Source organism: Macrotis lagotis, chromosome 1 (assembly GCF_037893015.1).
Source record: "Macrotis lagotis isolate mMagLag1 chromosome 1, bilby.v1.9.chrom.fasta, whole genome shotgun sequence".
NCBI lineage: Eukaryota > Metazoa > Chordata > Mammalia > Peramelemorphia > Peramelidae > Macrotis > Macrotis lagotis.
The window spans coordinates 313,718,389-313,732,588 of NC_133658.1; the positions used below are offsets into that span (position 1 = coordinate 313,718,389).

Here is a 14,200-nt window from a genome sequence, read left to right on the forward strand (position 1 = left end):
CTGTGAATGTTATCTTCTAGAACCCACAAGATGTAAGGAAGAGAGAGTAAGGAAGAATGTTTAGTATTACAGGATTTTGTACTGAAGCTGTTGTTGATTGGGTCTCCATCTTGACCAGGTCTAATCTTGCTGATCAGCACCTAGAGCTGTAACCTCCTCCATTTTTCTGACATGGATTAGGTTTGCCCTTCTTTAGGCATATTGGCAGGAGCCACAAGGTAGTACAGTATAGATAAGAGTGCTAGGCCTGGAGTCAGAAAGACTTATCTTACTAAATTCAAATTTGGCCTCAGATACTTATCAGCTGTGTAACCCAGAGCAAGACACTTCCCTGTTTGCCCCAACTTCATCATCTATAAAATGAGCTGGAGAAGGAAATGGAAAACTATTTAAGTATCTTTGCCAAGAAAATCACAAAGGAGTGATGAAGAATTGATTAAACAACAATAGATTAGTATTCCACCCTACCAAGGGTGATAAGACTTTCAAGTGGCTTGAGTCTAATTCCACCCAGAATTCCTCAATTCAAGTAATCCTCCAGCTTCAGGCTCCACAGAAAAGATTACAAGAGTGGGCCACTATGCCCAGATACCATGCCAGCAGCTGGAGTTCAGTTGACTTACAATCCATTAACTTATTCTAAAATTTTGATTACTGCTTTTCAATATAATTGGTTACCTTTATAATAGTTTGTATTTTATATATTTAAGAAAATTATTATGAGAAGTCTGTAGACTTCACTATATTGTCAAAGGGATCAATGACACAAAATAGGTTAAGGCTCCTAAGAGAACAAGAAAACAAAGAAAATGTCAGGAAAGAAAGTGAAGACTTAAGAGTTGTGCAGGTTGAGCAATAATAATTCTGAGATGTTCACTTAAAGAGATTTTCAAGTGAAAGTAACTTTTTCAATTAGGTGGTCAATGTTTTGTCCTTTTAAATATGTCTGAAAAGTATTTTTCTTATGCCATGCCATTTTTTTTTAACTTTTGAAAATAATCTTAATCAGATAAGCTTGACAGAAGCCAGATGTATTCAGTCTGCTGCACTAAAATTGGCCTCAACTTAGGATAATAGCAGTGTCACAATGAAAAGGGTAGTTCATTACTGTAGGTTTTCAGTTCAATGGGCCTTATTTTTGCCATTATTAAAGAGGTATTATAAAAATACTGTTGGAAGTCCTTCAAAAATTAATTGCAACTTTGTCCTATAAATGATTTTGAGACTATGATAATATATTTTGTATTTATTTGTAGGAGCAAGTACTTGAAAAAAATCTTACTTATTTTTGAATCGGGGTTATTTCAGACAGAGCAGGAGCACTGTCTTCACATCTTCTGCATTGCAACAGTTGGGATTCTTGCAGGATCCAATAAATAACAGCTAATAGGAAGGCAGAGAAAATTGGCACAAATCCTTCCTGTCACAAAAAGGGATTTGATTTTATCCATTCACCATACTATCTCAAAGAAGCAGTTATCTCCTAGGTTCTTGGGTTTATTTGGACAGAGTTCTGTTCTCATTTTCAAGAGGGGAAATGAACATAGAAAGGATGAAAGGATAAAAAATAATGACTATCATTCTTTTTTTTTATTTGAAGATACTGGAAACAGGACATTAATGAGTCTTTTGACACTAAAATTCTTTGAAAGTTAAACTAAAGTTGGAAGAATTCATAATGAAAGTAGAAATAATTCAAAGTTCATCAATTTAAATTCCTAATATTGAGTTCATAATTAATTCTTTTTTTCCCCTTTTTCTAAAATGACAACTGAGTTTAAATCTGAAATACCTTCCTTCAACCTAAAGGCCCCAAACATGGTAAAAATGACACACAAATTATATTACTATTCTAATCCTGAAAATGTTAGGAAAGTAGGTCTAATAACACTAACCTTACAAAGACAACAATTTCACATTTATTCAAAAGCTTTATCTCAAGCAATATATAAATAAAATAGAATTAAATTAACATGAATCACTAAAATAGTGCCAGAGGAGAGAAGGGAGTCTATTTAAAAGATGTTATAAAGGTAAAAATCAATAGACCTTGGCTACATATATATATATATATATATATATATATATATATACACACACACACACACACACACACACACACACATATATGTATTGGAAACTGGGGGAGAGGAGTGAGACAGTGAAAGGTGAAAGATGACACCGAGATTGTGATTATGGATGATGGGAAGGATGTTGATACATTGAACAGTAATAGTAAAGTTTGGAAGTGTGTGTGGACACAATGAGTTTAAGATGTTTATGAGACATCAACTTCTAGATGTCCCAGTTAGAGATGTGATAATGGAGGTCAGTAGAGAGGTTAGTGTTAAATCAGTATATATAAGAATCATAATTGAATATATGGGAATTGATAACATCACCAAGTTAAATACTGGAGAGAGAAGCCCAATGAGAAACCTATGATTAATAGGAAGATCCACCAAAGAAGACTCAGGAATCAGAAAGCTAAGAACAAAGAAAGCAATATAAAAAAACCTCTAAAAAAGAATATGAAGATGGTAATTGAAAATGTCAAAAGCTGCAGTCAAGAAAGCTGAGGGTTGAGAAAAGACCATTAGATTCATCAATCGAGGGATGATTGCTAACTGCAGAATAAAGGAGGAAGTCAGATATTTATGGTACTAAAAAGATATTAAGAGGAAAGGAAGTGAAGACATTTATTGTGGACAGTCTTCTCAAGTTTAATGGGAAAAATTAGAAAATATGGGATGATAGTTATCTGAGATGGAAGGGTCAAGTATGTTTTGTTTTGTTTTTTTTTTAATGGGAGATATGGACATATTTGGAAATAGGGAGACTGAAAATAGGGTTGGGGATGATAGAGGGGGCAATTTGCTAGAGATTAAATTAAATAGCATTACTTATGCATGTAGAAGACTTGCTTGGCAAGAAGGCTGCCTCATGTGAGATGGATAGATTGTGGCAGAGGTATTAGCACCATGGGCAGCAATGAAAAATGGGGGGAAAAGTGGGAGCTCTAAGTGAATGCCTTTAATTTTTTTTTTTCTGTAAAATATAAGGCAAGATTTTCAGCTGAGAGGATAGGGAGAAAGCTAGGGGGAGGTTCAGGAGAAATGAAGTTTGGAAAAGCCATTGCAGTGAAATTGTGACAAGGCAAATGTTGTAAAAGGACTGTTGGAGTTCAGGGTTAAGGAAATCATGAGAAAGCCTCATGACTCAAGAGTTGTAAGGGACATTTAAGTTTTATTATGCAATTGAGCCATTATTGCATGGGGACTCTCTCCTTAGGGGATAAGCAGCTAGCAGAGAAAAATTCTGTGCTTATATAGGAAAACAGGGTATGATACCCCTGGGAAAGGGATGGGGTTGGTGAGGGTGTAAAATTTTAAAGGTAGCTAGATGGTGCAGTGGGTAGAACCCCAGCCCTTAAGTCAGGAGGACCTAAGTTCAAATTCTGTCTCATTTACTACATGTGACCTTACTACATGTGTCACTTAACTTTGAATGCATTGCATTCAAGGTTATCTTCAGTTATCCTGATCCATAACTGGCCAGTTAACTTCAGTCATCCTGATCCATAACTGGCCACTGGACTCAAGATGGCTCTGGAGGAGAAAGTGAGGCTGGTGACTTAGTACAGAACCCCTCAATCAAATCCAATTCACTCATGACCAGGGAAGTGTCAGGATGCTCAAAGATAATTAGCTTGTTTTCGGGTAACAATGTTATCACATTGGGTTCCAGCCTCTACCTCCCTTATCCTTATAAAATCCTCCCAACAGAAGGGCACAATGTCCTACCTTGTTGATAAACAGAGTACCTTAAGATAGTTCCAAGGTCATATAGGGAGGAAGATTTTCTAGAACTTTATTTCTCAGGATATACAAGGTCAACCTAGAAAGGCACAAAATTTAACTATTTGGTTTCTGTATTATTTCCAGGGCATCAGGATTGTCTTGCAATAGTGAATGCTCAGTTGAAGTTTTACAACATTTCTAAGTTCCTTGAAAGTGGCAACCATTTTGTCATTCTTTGTTTTCCCAGGGCCTGATACAAAGCAGGCGCTTAATAGAATGAAGAATTATATTTTATCAAAGGCATAGAGAGCCACTGGCACTATGCAAACATAAAAATGATGCAGTACCAATGATTTGGGCAGTTTGTGTAAGAATGAGTTGGAAAGACTGGATATATAAAGAGATCACATATGAGATTAAAGTGGTAGCGGCCTTAATCAGGACTATGATCTCCTCCAAAAAAGGGGAATAAATGTAATGGGGTAAAAGGAACAAGATTTGGAGATTGATTTAATATGGAGGAATGCGCAGAAGGGAGAAATTTCAAAGATCCTTGGGTTTACTGGCTGATTGGGAAGATAGTGATACCCACACTAGAAAAGGGAAAATTTGAAAGGATGAGGGGAAATGGTTGTCTTGGACAAGTGAACTTGCTATTTACAGGAAATCCAAGGTGTCTAGCAGGCAATTGACAAAGCCACATTTTTCCTGTCAAAAATATTGAAATATCACCAAATCAAATGGAAAAACCCTCCACATATATAGAGCTTTAAGACTGGATTTGCATTTTTGGTTAAAATTTACAAAATGCCTTACAACATGTAAATATTATTGGCTACATTTTATAAATGGTGAAACTAAGGCTCAGCTAGATTATGTGTTCTGATACATTTATAGTATATCAATTTTATTTCTTCTTTGGTTGTCTTAGGTCTTTTAGAATAATTAAGATCTGAATGAATTTTTCTGCCACTATTTTTTCTCCACTGACAATTATTTTGAGAACCAGAATGCTTATCCAAGACTTGAAGTGCAACACTCATTCACAGACCAAATCCCACCCTTGGGTACTAAACCAGGAACCCCAAGGTGGGTTCATCGTATTGGTGCCAAACAATGCAGACACTCAATCACTTTGGTACGTTAACAACCCAGAATTACTGACCTCAAGCAATCCACTAGCCTCAACATCAGCAGTAGGAGAAATTACAAGGATATACCAATGCAACTGGTTCTCCAATGTCAAAATTCACTGAATTGTGGAAATAGATTTCACTTATGTGGGCAATATTACCATAATCGTTTTGTTGTTTCTTTCATGCCTTTCCTAAATTGCCACTAAATCTCTAACCCATAATAAAGATTAAAGACGTCTGATGTATTACATAAACATCAGCTTTCAAATTCTTTTCAGAATACAGTCTTTGCAGTTCTAGCCCTTGGTTCTGCTACTAATTCATAGGATGACCCTACATAAATTATTGCTCTCTGGACCTCAGTTTGCTTTTCTATAAAATGAGATCTTCAGATTAAATAAATTTTGAATATTTCTTAGTTCTAACATTCAATATGTAGGTAAATATATAGAGGCAAAGAACAGGTGAAAAAGTAATATTTTAAAAGCACAAAGTAATACACCCCTCTCTTTTCCCATCTGCAATTAATTTAAAAGAATTGTCAAAGAAAAAAAATCTTACAAGTAGATGATAGAACTATGTTTAATAGTGGCTTTATTAAAAGCAAACACTTGAAAGTAATCAGTATTTAATTCAGATTAATGTGTTTCAATACATTATCAGAAATACTTAAATCTCTCACATGAAGTATATTAGAATATCTCTCAACAACTCTTTTGAATTTACATGAAACACATTTATAGGGAATTTGTGACTTGAGTCCAGTTCATTAACCAACAATAACTAGATCATCACTGGTGAATTCATAAGCTGGAACCTCAAGGTTGAGTGGTGCAGGCCCTTTTCTGATTCTACCAGATGCGTCATAATGTGACCCATGACAAGGACAGTAATAACCACCAAAATCACCTGCATTTGCAATGGGCACACAACCAAGATGGGTGCAGACACCTATAAGTATGACCCATTCTGGCTTCTTTACGCGGTCTAAATCGTGTTGTGGGTCTCTCAACTGTGACAATTCCACTGCAGCTTCTTGTTCTATTTCTTTCTGGGTTCTATGGCGAACAAATAGAGGTTTTCCTCTCCACTTCAAAGCTATGTTCTTGCCTTCAGGAATATCTGACAGCTTGATTTCAATTTTCGACATAGCCAACACATCAGCAGAAGCACTCATGCTGGAAACAAACTGGGAGACCACATTCTTAGCAGCATATGCAACACCAACAGTCGTCGTTGCAGTTATCAAATAGGAGAAGCCTTTCCTACTTTCACTGCTATCTTTTGAAGATTTTGTGCTATCTAACACATCTGCTCGACGATAAGCAGAGAAGTCAGGAACTCTGATGTCTGTATGGGAATAACGAACAGAAGCAGGAGCTGCAAAACAAATAGAAGGTTATGAGAACAAAATCAGATAAATTCCTTAAAAGGTAAGGGTGTGTGTGTTTGTGTGTATATGTACATATGAATGCACATATTAAATAAACATACATGCCTGCCAAATCTTTAAAATTCAAAAACATTCAGGCAAAGATAAAACATTTTGAAAATGACAAAATGTTACTATAAAAAATAGTCAAAGTAGGAGTACAGCCAGCAAATGAAATAGTATAAATTGGATGATGTCTATTTACGTATTGGTATGAACATTCAAGTTATTTGTCAACTGATCTCCTGGATGGATATTGATGATTTAGATTCATTAATATCTCCAGAAAAATAAGTACATGAAGTTAAACAGTCCTGTTAAATGAAAATAGCTGAGATTCTAAAAATTCAGTTTGCTAGTCACTAGAATCTACCCTTCAATATGGAACCCATCTCTAGTTTTATAATGCAAATTGTGAAATCTATATTTTCATCAATCTATGGCTTTCCTGAACTCCAAGCATACCAGGATAGTTACTACTGTAACAAAGGTTCATATTTTAAACATCAATACTCTTCCAATGATGTGTGGTGGCAAGTTTTGAAAACACCCTGTAATCTCTTAAGATATGCAATCGGAGATCATCCGAGGGGCAAATATGAGGCTCCACGTGGACATCAGCAGGCTGTATCATTTTATAAACTAGGAATTAATTCTAAGAAGCAATGTAAGGAATATCAAAAAAATTTAAATGAAATATGCACCAATATCCAAGAATGAGAAATAAATGTGTAAACCAAGAAAAATGACATGAAAACTCCTAAGAATTATGTGTGCGCCCCCCCCCCCCAAGAATGTAAGGGCAGCAACATACAAAATGTGCACAGGGAGAGCAGGCATATAAACAAGACTGCAGAGCCATCAATGTATTTCAAGATAGAAAGCCATCAATGTATTTTAAGATAGAAATCAGTGCTGCTTTAACTGTAAATATAATAAATGATGAGGGAAACAAGTACAGCTTTATCAATGAGAGTACAAAGTAAGAAAACTCTGGTAACATAATAGGTGATTACCATTGTGTACATACTGTTTTAGGAGCTAGGAAATTACTAAAAGGAAAGAATGTTACAAAAAAAATTTTAATTAAAAAAATTCTATGAAACAAGTTTTAAGAAAAAGTGAAGCTCTGAGCAGTTCTCTACAATAAATATAAAAATTCTACAGTCTTTTCAGTAGTTTTCATTTACAGAAAAGATTGTTTCCAAAAAAGGTTACTGAGGGGTTTTTTTAGGATTTTTTTTTGCAAGGCAAATGGGGTTAAGTGGCTTGCCCAAGGCCATACAGCTAGGTAATTATTAAGTGTCTGAGGTTGGATTTGAACCCAGGTGGTACTCCTGACTCCAGGGCCAGTACTTTATCCACTGCACCACCTAGCCATCCCTAAGGCTATTGAATTTTTAAAAAGTTTCAAATCAGAGGGAATTAGGTTCAAATTCTGGTTATGAAACTTTATATGACCTTGAACATGTCACTGGATCTCTCTGGGCCTGACAGGTAACAGGAGGGGGTTCTATGATTCCTTCCAACTCTAAAATCTATGCCATTTTTCCTACTCATAAAATTTATTTTCCTTTCCATCACAAAGAAAATTTCTAAGCCAGAATTCACAACACTCACAAGTCATCAAAAATTACTTCATAGTATAGATTTCAACTACTTTCCCTCTAGTTCCCAAGAATAATAACTATATACAAAAATAAAAGTTACCTGTAAAGGAAGACTAGTAAAATTAATGACATATACCTAAAATATCTCTGCTTTTTTCCAATAAGCATGTGGGCAAATTACCAAATAAGAAAAATCAACCTAAAATGATTCTCAGTCAGAATTTCTGTGAGGTCAGTTATATGATTATTAATTATACGATCTTGTAAAAAAATGGCTACTAAACTGAGTCAAGATGTTTACTATCACTTAGATAAGAAGGCAAGATGGAAATGGGGGGTGGGGGGGAAGAAAGCCAATTTCCCCAGTCCCTTTGACTACAAAGGCTTTGATCTTAGACAAGTCACTTAACTTATTAGAGGCCTAGCCAGTTCTCAAGGACTACAATTCATAGAGGAACAACCAATGTGCACTAATAGTAGGAGTTTTCTTGGCACTAATTTTTCATTGGAGGTTATTCAGGCCAGTGTAATAATAGGTCCGGATCAAAAGGGGAAAAAAATACACTTAAATAATTTATTTCTTCTAATAGAAAACAAGAATAAATAAAATTCATATAGTAAACAAAAAAAATCAGCACTTTGAAATGGACATTTCTGGAATAAAATCACTTTAATCAACTGATCTTACTCATACAATAACAGCTAAAGAAAACGGAGTGAAATCTGGCATGAATTAGACACAGACCAATGTCTCATCCTATTTATCAAAATAAATTCCAAATGGATACTCTCTCACTCTCTCTCTCTCTCTCTCTCTCTCTCTATATATATATATATATTTGTATATATGTATTTAAAGGCAACATGACAATCAAATCAGAAGAGCAAAGATGAAATTACTTTTTCAATGGCAAAGGAACAAAGAGGAGACATTTTTTATTATATAAAATTAAAACTTATACATAAACAAAAACTGATGTAGTTAAAAATCTGTTTTATAGGTTAAGAAAAAAAAAATATTGGGCGGCTAGGTGGTGCCGTGTATAAAGCGGCGGCCCTGGAGTCAGGAGTACCTGAGTTCAAATCCGGGCTCAGACACTTAATAATTACCTAGCTGTGTGGCCTTGGGCAAGCCACTTAACCCCATTTGCCTTGCAAAATCCCCCCCCCCCAATCACACTGTAAGATTCTCATATCCAAGATAAAAAAATCTGAATCAAATTTTAAGAACACATGGGGGGGGCAGCTAGATGGCATAGTGGATAAAGCACCGGCCCTGAAGTCAGGAGTACCTGGGTTCAAATCCAGTCTCAGACACTTAATAATTACCTAGCTGTGTGGCCTTGGGCAAGCCACTTAACCCTGCTTGCCTTGCAAAAACCTAAAAAAAAAAAAAAAAAACCCACACATTGGGGATCCAACAGCTACAACATAGATATGAACCAGTAGCTTTCAAATCCAAGTTTTTATCATCATATTTAAAAGAATGCTAAAATCACTCATATTCATCATACTATTGAAGATAATAAAAAGAGAAGAATGATAAATGTTGGAGTGGTAGTGGGAAAACAGTACACTAATGTACTCCTGCTGTAGCTGTGACCTGATTTGGCCATTCAGCAAAGCAATATAAAACTAAGCCCAGACTATTAACAACTATTCCAGGCCTAGTCTTGCACTTTGAAGAAATCAGAGGGAAAGGATCCATAGATAAAAATAACTTTAACAATTTTTTATATTGGCAGAAACAAAACAAAAAACTGTGAATGGAGAGTGTTCATCTGTTGGGAAATAGATAATTTACAATATGTGAATGAAATATGCTACAGGAAATGGAAGGACAGTTTCAGAAGAAACCAGGAAGACCTCTATGAATAAATGTATGGTGAAGTAAGCAGAACTATCATAAAAATTGTATTGCTAAAAAACAATTCTGAAACACTTTAGAACTAAAAGTTCTGGACCTGGAGTCAGGAAGACCTGAGTTCAAATGAGGCCTCAGTCCTTTATTAGCGACTGGTCTGATCCTGGACAAACTGTGTGTCTATTTCCTGTAAAATGAGCTCGAGAAGGATAAGGCAAAACTACTCCCAACATCTTTACCAAGAAAACTCCAAAAGAACTATGTAAAGTCAGACAATAAACCATGACTTCAGAAGATTTAAGATGGAAGTACATTAGTCAATTCTTGTCAGAATGATGAACATGACATCTTTTTTGAACATGGTTAATGTGGGCCTTTTTTTTCCTTGACTATTATGAGTTTCTTTTCCTTTTTTTAATTGTCTAGGGAAAAAAAATTTTTAAGGTGCTTAAAAGATTTTTCTTATTTGAATTTAAAGAAACTTCCAAAATAAACTTAAAACTCAAGATACAATTGCTTTATTTTAGCATAGCAAGGTATATTTTCTTGCAGAATACAAGAAGTCTGGAAAATCTGGTAAAATTTCTGCCTCAAAATTCAAGCTCTTAAATTATTTTAACTACATGTTTTGAGTCTGACTTAAAGGTGGCAAAGGCTATCATTCTTAGGTTCAGTTTCAACTTAAGACAAAACAATATACTATGGAAAGGCCACTGGGATGCATTAGTACTTCTTCAATTTGAAGTACTTCTTCAAATTATTCAAAAATAATTTGCCCTATTATTAAAGAGCAAATTAGTTTCATGGGTACTTAGTACTAGGAGTAGACTACTGAAATTGCTTGTTTTCCCCCAAATCAAAATTTTCACCACTGTCAGGACATTAACTCTTCATTCCACATTCTATCAGATTGTTTTCCAAATGAATTGGGGCAGCTAGGTGGCGCAGTGAATAGAGCATTGGTCCTGGAGTCAGGAGGACCTGAGTTCAAGTGTTCCAACTAAATTATATGATGGAAAGAACATTAGAATTGGGATGATTCCTGGATCTATCCCTTTTACAAGGTGTGAACCATAGAAAAAAGTCACAATTTCTGGCCCTGATTACTCTTATGTAAAATGGAGATAACAATGCTTGACCCATAGGGCCATTATGATCAGAATATGCTAATATAGTACTATATTAATTGTAAAATGGTGTATGAAAGTCACCTACATCTACAATACCAGAAAGGGGGTGGCTAGGTGGCACAGTGGATAGAGCACCAGCCCTGGAGTCAGGAAGACCTGAGTTCAAATTCAACCTTGGACACTTAGTAATTACCTAGCTGTGTGGCTCTGGGCAAGCCACTTAACCCCATTGCCTTGAAAAAAAAATACCAGAGAAAGTAGTCATGATGACGTTTTAAATGTATTAAGTATATTCACAACATGATTAATATGGAAATATGTTTTAACGTAGTTATACATGTATAACCTATATCAGATTTCTCATGGAGGGAGAAAAACATGGAACTCATAATCTTACAAAAACAATGTTTTAAACTGTTTTTGCATGTAGTTGAAATAATAAATTTGAATTATAAAAAGTATTAAGTATAATGCAAGTTGGAGGTTTCAATAATAGAGGATATTGACTAGTATTATTTTTCTCTAACTTGTAAAAGCAACTCTATCTTCTATCCTTTCTTCACATTTGGGGGAAACATCAATTTGGTGTGAAGAAATATTTTTTTATGTATCAAGATATCATATAACCTTGAACAAGTTAAGTAATTTGACTTTATGGACTTCAGTTACTCTGTCATAAAAAGAAGGTCCATTCTGAGTTTAAAAGTCTTGAGGGGGCAAATGTCCACGGGCTCCAATACTAACATGCTACAAATATGTACCTGCCAAAGGGCAACAACACTCTCTCCCATCCATGAGATATCTAAAGGAGAATTCGGGCTGAACAAGATTCTCTGTAATGCCCCATCCAGAGCTAAAATATATTAGGGACTTGATACATCACCTTGGTAAAGAAGTCACTTCGCTAAACCCAACTACTTCAGGGAGCTGTTAACAAACTCAAAATATGGAACAGTGGATTTAAAATTGGAGGAACCGTTCTCCAAAAGTTCTACTCCACTGAAGGAGCTTGGTCGGCGCTGTGTAGGGGGGAAAAGCACTGACTCAAAAGACCTGGGTTCAAAATTTCCAAGTATGACCTTGAGCAAATCACTTCACCTCCCTGGGCCTCGGTTTTCCCCCACTATTATTAAAGGGCCATATCAGATTACACCATAGCTGAAGTCTCTTCCCAAGCTGTAGATCTATAATCCCGGGATGTCACTTCACCTTTGGGGGGCTTCAGTTTCCCAACCTGGAAATAAAGAGTATTTAGCAGCCTCACTCGCTAAAGGTCTGTGGGGGTCCGGGAGATGACGTACGCACGGTGTTTGCTTGTCTTTTTAAAACTTTAAAAATCTGAGAGTAAGCTGTTATGATTATTATTCCCTGCCCGCAAACAAGGGGCACGTCACCCCAAAAGTTTCGGAGTGGGAGGCGAGGTCACTCTCCCCCAAAGCAGTGAGGTGGGAAGGGCTCCGGGGCAGCGCGGGCCCGCTCTCTGCCTCCTTCCCCACCCCCCAGGGCCCTCAGGCTTCCATTCGCCCGGGCGGCCCAACAACGCCGGAAATGGGGGTCCCGGGTGCCGGAAACGGCCCGCTGGCCCCCTCCCTCGGCCCTCAGGGGGTGTCGGGGAATCCGGGTCCCGCGGGGAGCCCTTCCAGCCCCGCGGCTCTCCTCTTCCTCCCCGCCCGCCACTCACAGAAGAGGCCGACTTTGGCGACGAGCTGCCGGCGGGCGGCCTGCCCGCTCAGGGACTCCTTGCACAAGATGGGCCGCTTCGCATCCAGCACGGGAGGCTCCGCGGCCGGCACCACCGAGGCCTGCACCAACGGCCGCAGGGGACCCGCCACTGCCCGCGACGTGGCTGACAGCACAGGGGCGAAAGGGCCCGAGCGAGCGGCAACCGACAACATGGCGACGGCTCCTTTCACCCCGCGAGCCGGTCACCGGGACGACCTTTCCCGAGCTGCGCAGGCGCCGGCGAGCGGGGGCGCGCGTGACGTCATTACGCCAGCCCCGGCGCGCAGCCCGCGAGGGTCAGCTATAGAAGGCACTGCGCAGGCGCGGCTGTCGGGGATTAAAATCGCTTCTTGGGAGGCTGAATGCAACCACTTACACCATGTGTTAACACTTGTATTAACACTTATTGTTCATCCAACACCTTTAGGACAATTACAGCGAAATCTTAGAAGTTAGCCTCAATCATTATGTCGGTGGAACTCTGCCGTTTTCAGATGACACCGGTGCCGCATATCCTAAAGCAGAGTTCTGGTAGTATGAATGAAATATTGGGGTTTTTTATTTTTCTATTACTAAAAATACTTCACTGCTACTAGGGCCTTGGGGAGAGCTAAGGAGGGCAAATGTAACGATAACTGTGGCACACACACGGAACGATGTAATATATTTCTGGGATTTCAGGGACCATTGAATGTGAACTTTAATGTACAATTAATTATATCTTACAAAAATTTCTAAAACTATATCAATAATGTGATCGAGTCTATCAAAAGTCCTATGAATCTACGTCCCTTTTTAGCTGCTTCAGCGTAAAGGTTAAAGGTCACCGTGTGACCTTGAACAAGTTACTGACCCTTTGATATTCGGTTTTATTTTCTGTAAAGTTGAGGATGAACCAGATTCTCAAAAAATAATTTTTTTTCTCCAGAATATAATCCAAACTTGACAAATACCAACAAATATGAATGACATGCTGACAAAGAACATAAGAACATAAAAGAAAGATTGCATATAAAATAGGAAACCATTTTTAACTTGTTTTCCTCTTAAAAATATATAACAAATTCAACACCATAGTTTCAAAGCTATGTTTTATCTATGTCTCTTCTAACTACATCCTTTTGGTCTTTTTGTACCTTCTTTTACATATTTTTTATTTTTGTTTTTTTGCAAGGCAGTGGGATTAAGTGGCTTGCCCAAGGTCACACAGCTAGGTAATTATTAAGTGTCTGAGGCCAAATTTGAACTCAGGTACTCCTGACTCTATCCGCTGCGCCACCTAAAGGCCCCTTTAAAATATTTTATTAATGCTTCTTTTCCTCCTTTTTTGGGGGTGGATGTCTAAACCCCCATTTCCTCCTCAGTTTTTTCATCCCCAATTGAAAAGAAAAAAAAAGCCTACTTATAACCAATATAGTCAAGCAAAACAAATCCACATAATGGATGTGTCTGGTATTTCTCATTCTATCACCTGTCAAGAAATGCAAAGCATGCTTCCACATAAGT

The 14,200-nt window shown here is 37.4% G+C and overlaps 1 protein-coding gene across 1 annotated transcript; it reads right to left on the minus strand.

Annotated features, from left to right (window-relative positions):
• Positions 1-5,500: 5,500 nt before the first annotated feature.
• UQCRFS1 (ubiquinol-cytochrome c reductase, Rieske iron-sulfur polypeptide 1) lies at positions 5,501-12,912 on the minus strand. The gene is made up of 2 exons (XM_074211437.1): positions 12,654-12,912; positions 5,501-6,316 (listed from the first exon to the last, which is right to left on the minus strand). The coding sequence occupies exons 1-2, from the start codon at positions 12,865-12,867 to the stop codon at positions 5,706-5,708; spliced, it is 825 nt and encodes a 274-aa protein (XP_074067538.1). The 5' UTR covers positions 12,868-12,912; the 3' UTR covers positions 5,501-5,705.
• Between the last annotated feature and the right edge of the window lie 1,288 nt (positions 12,913-14,200).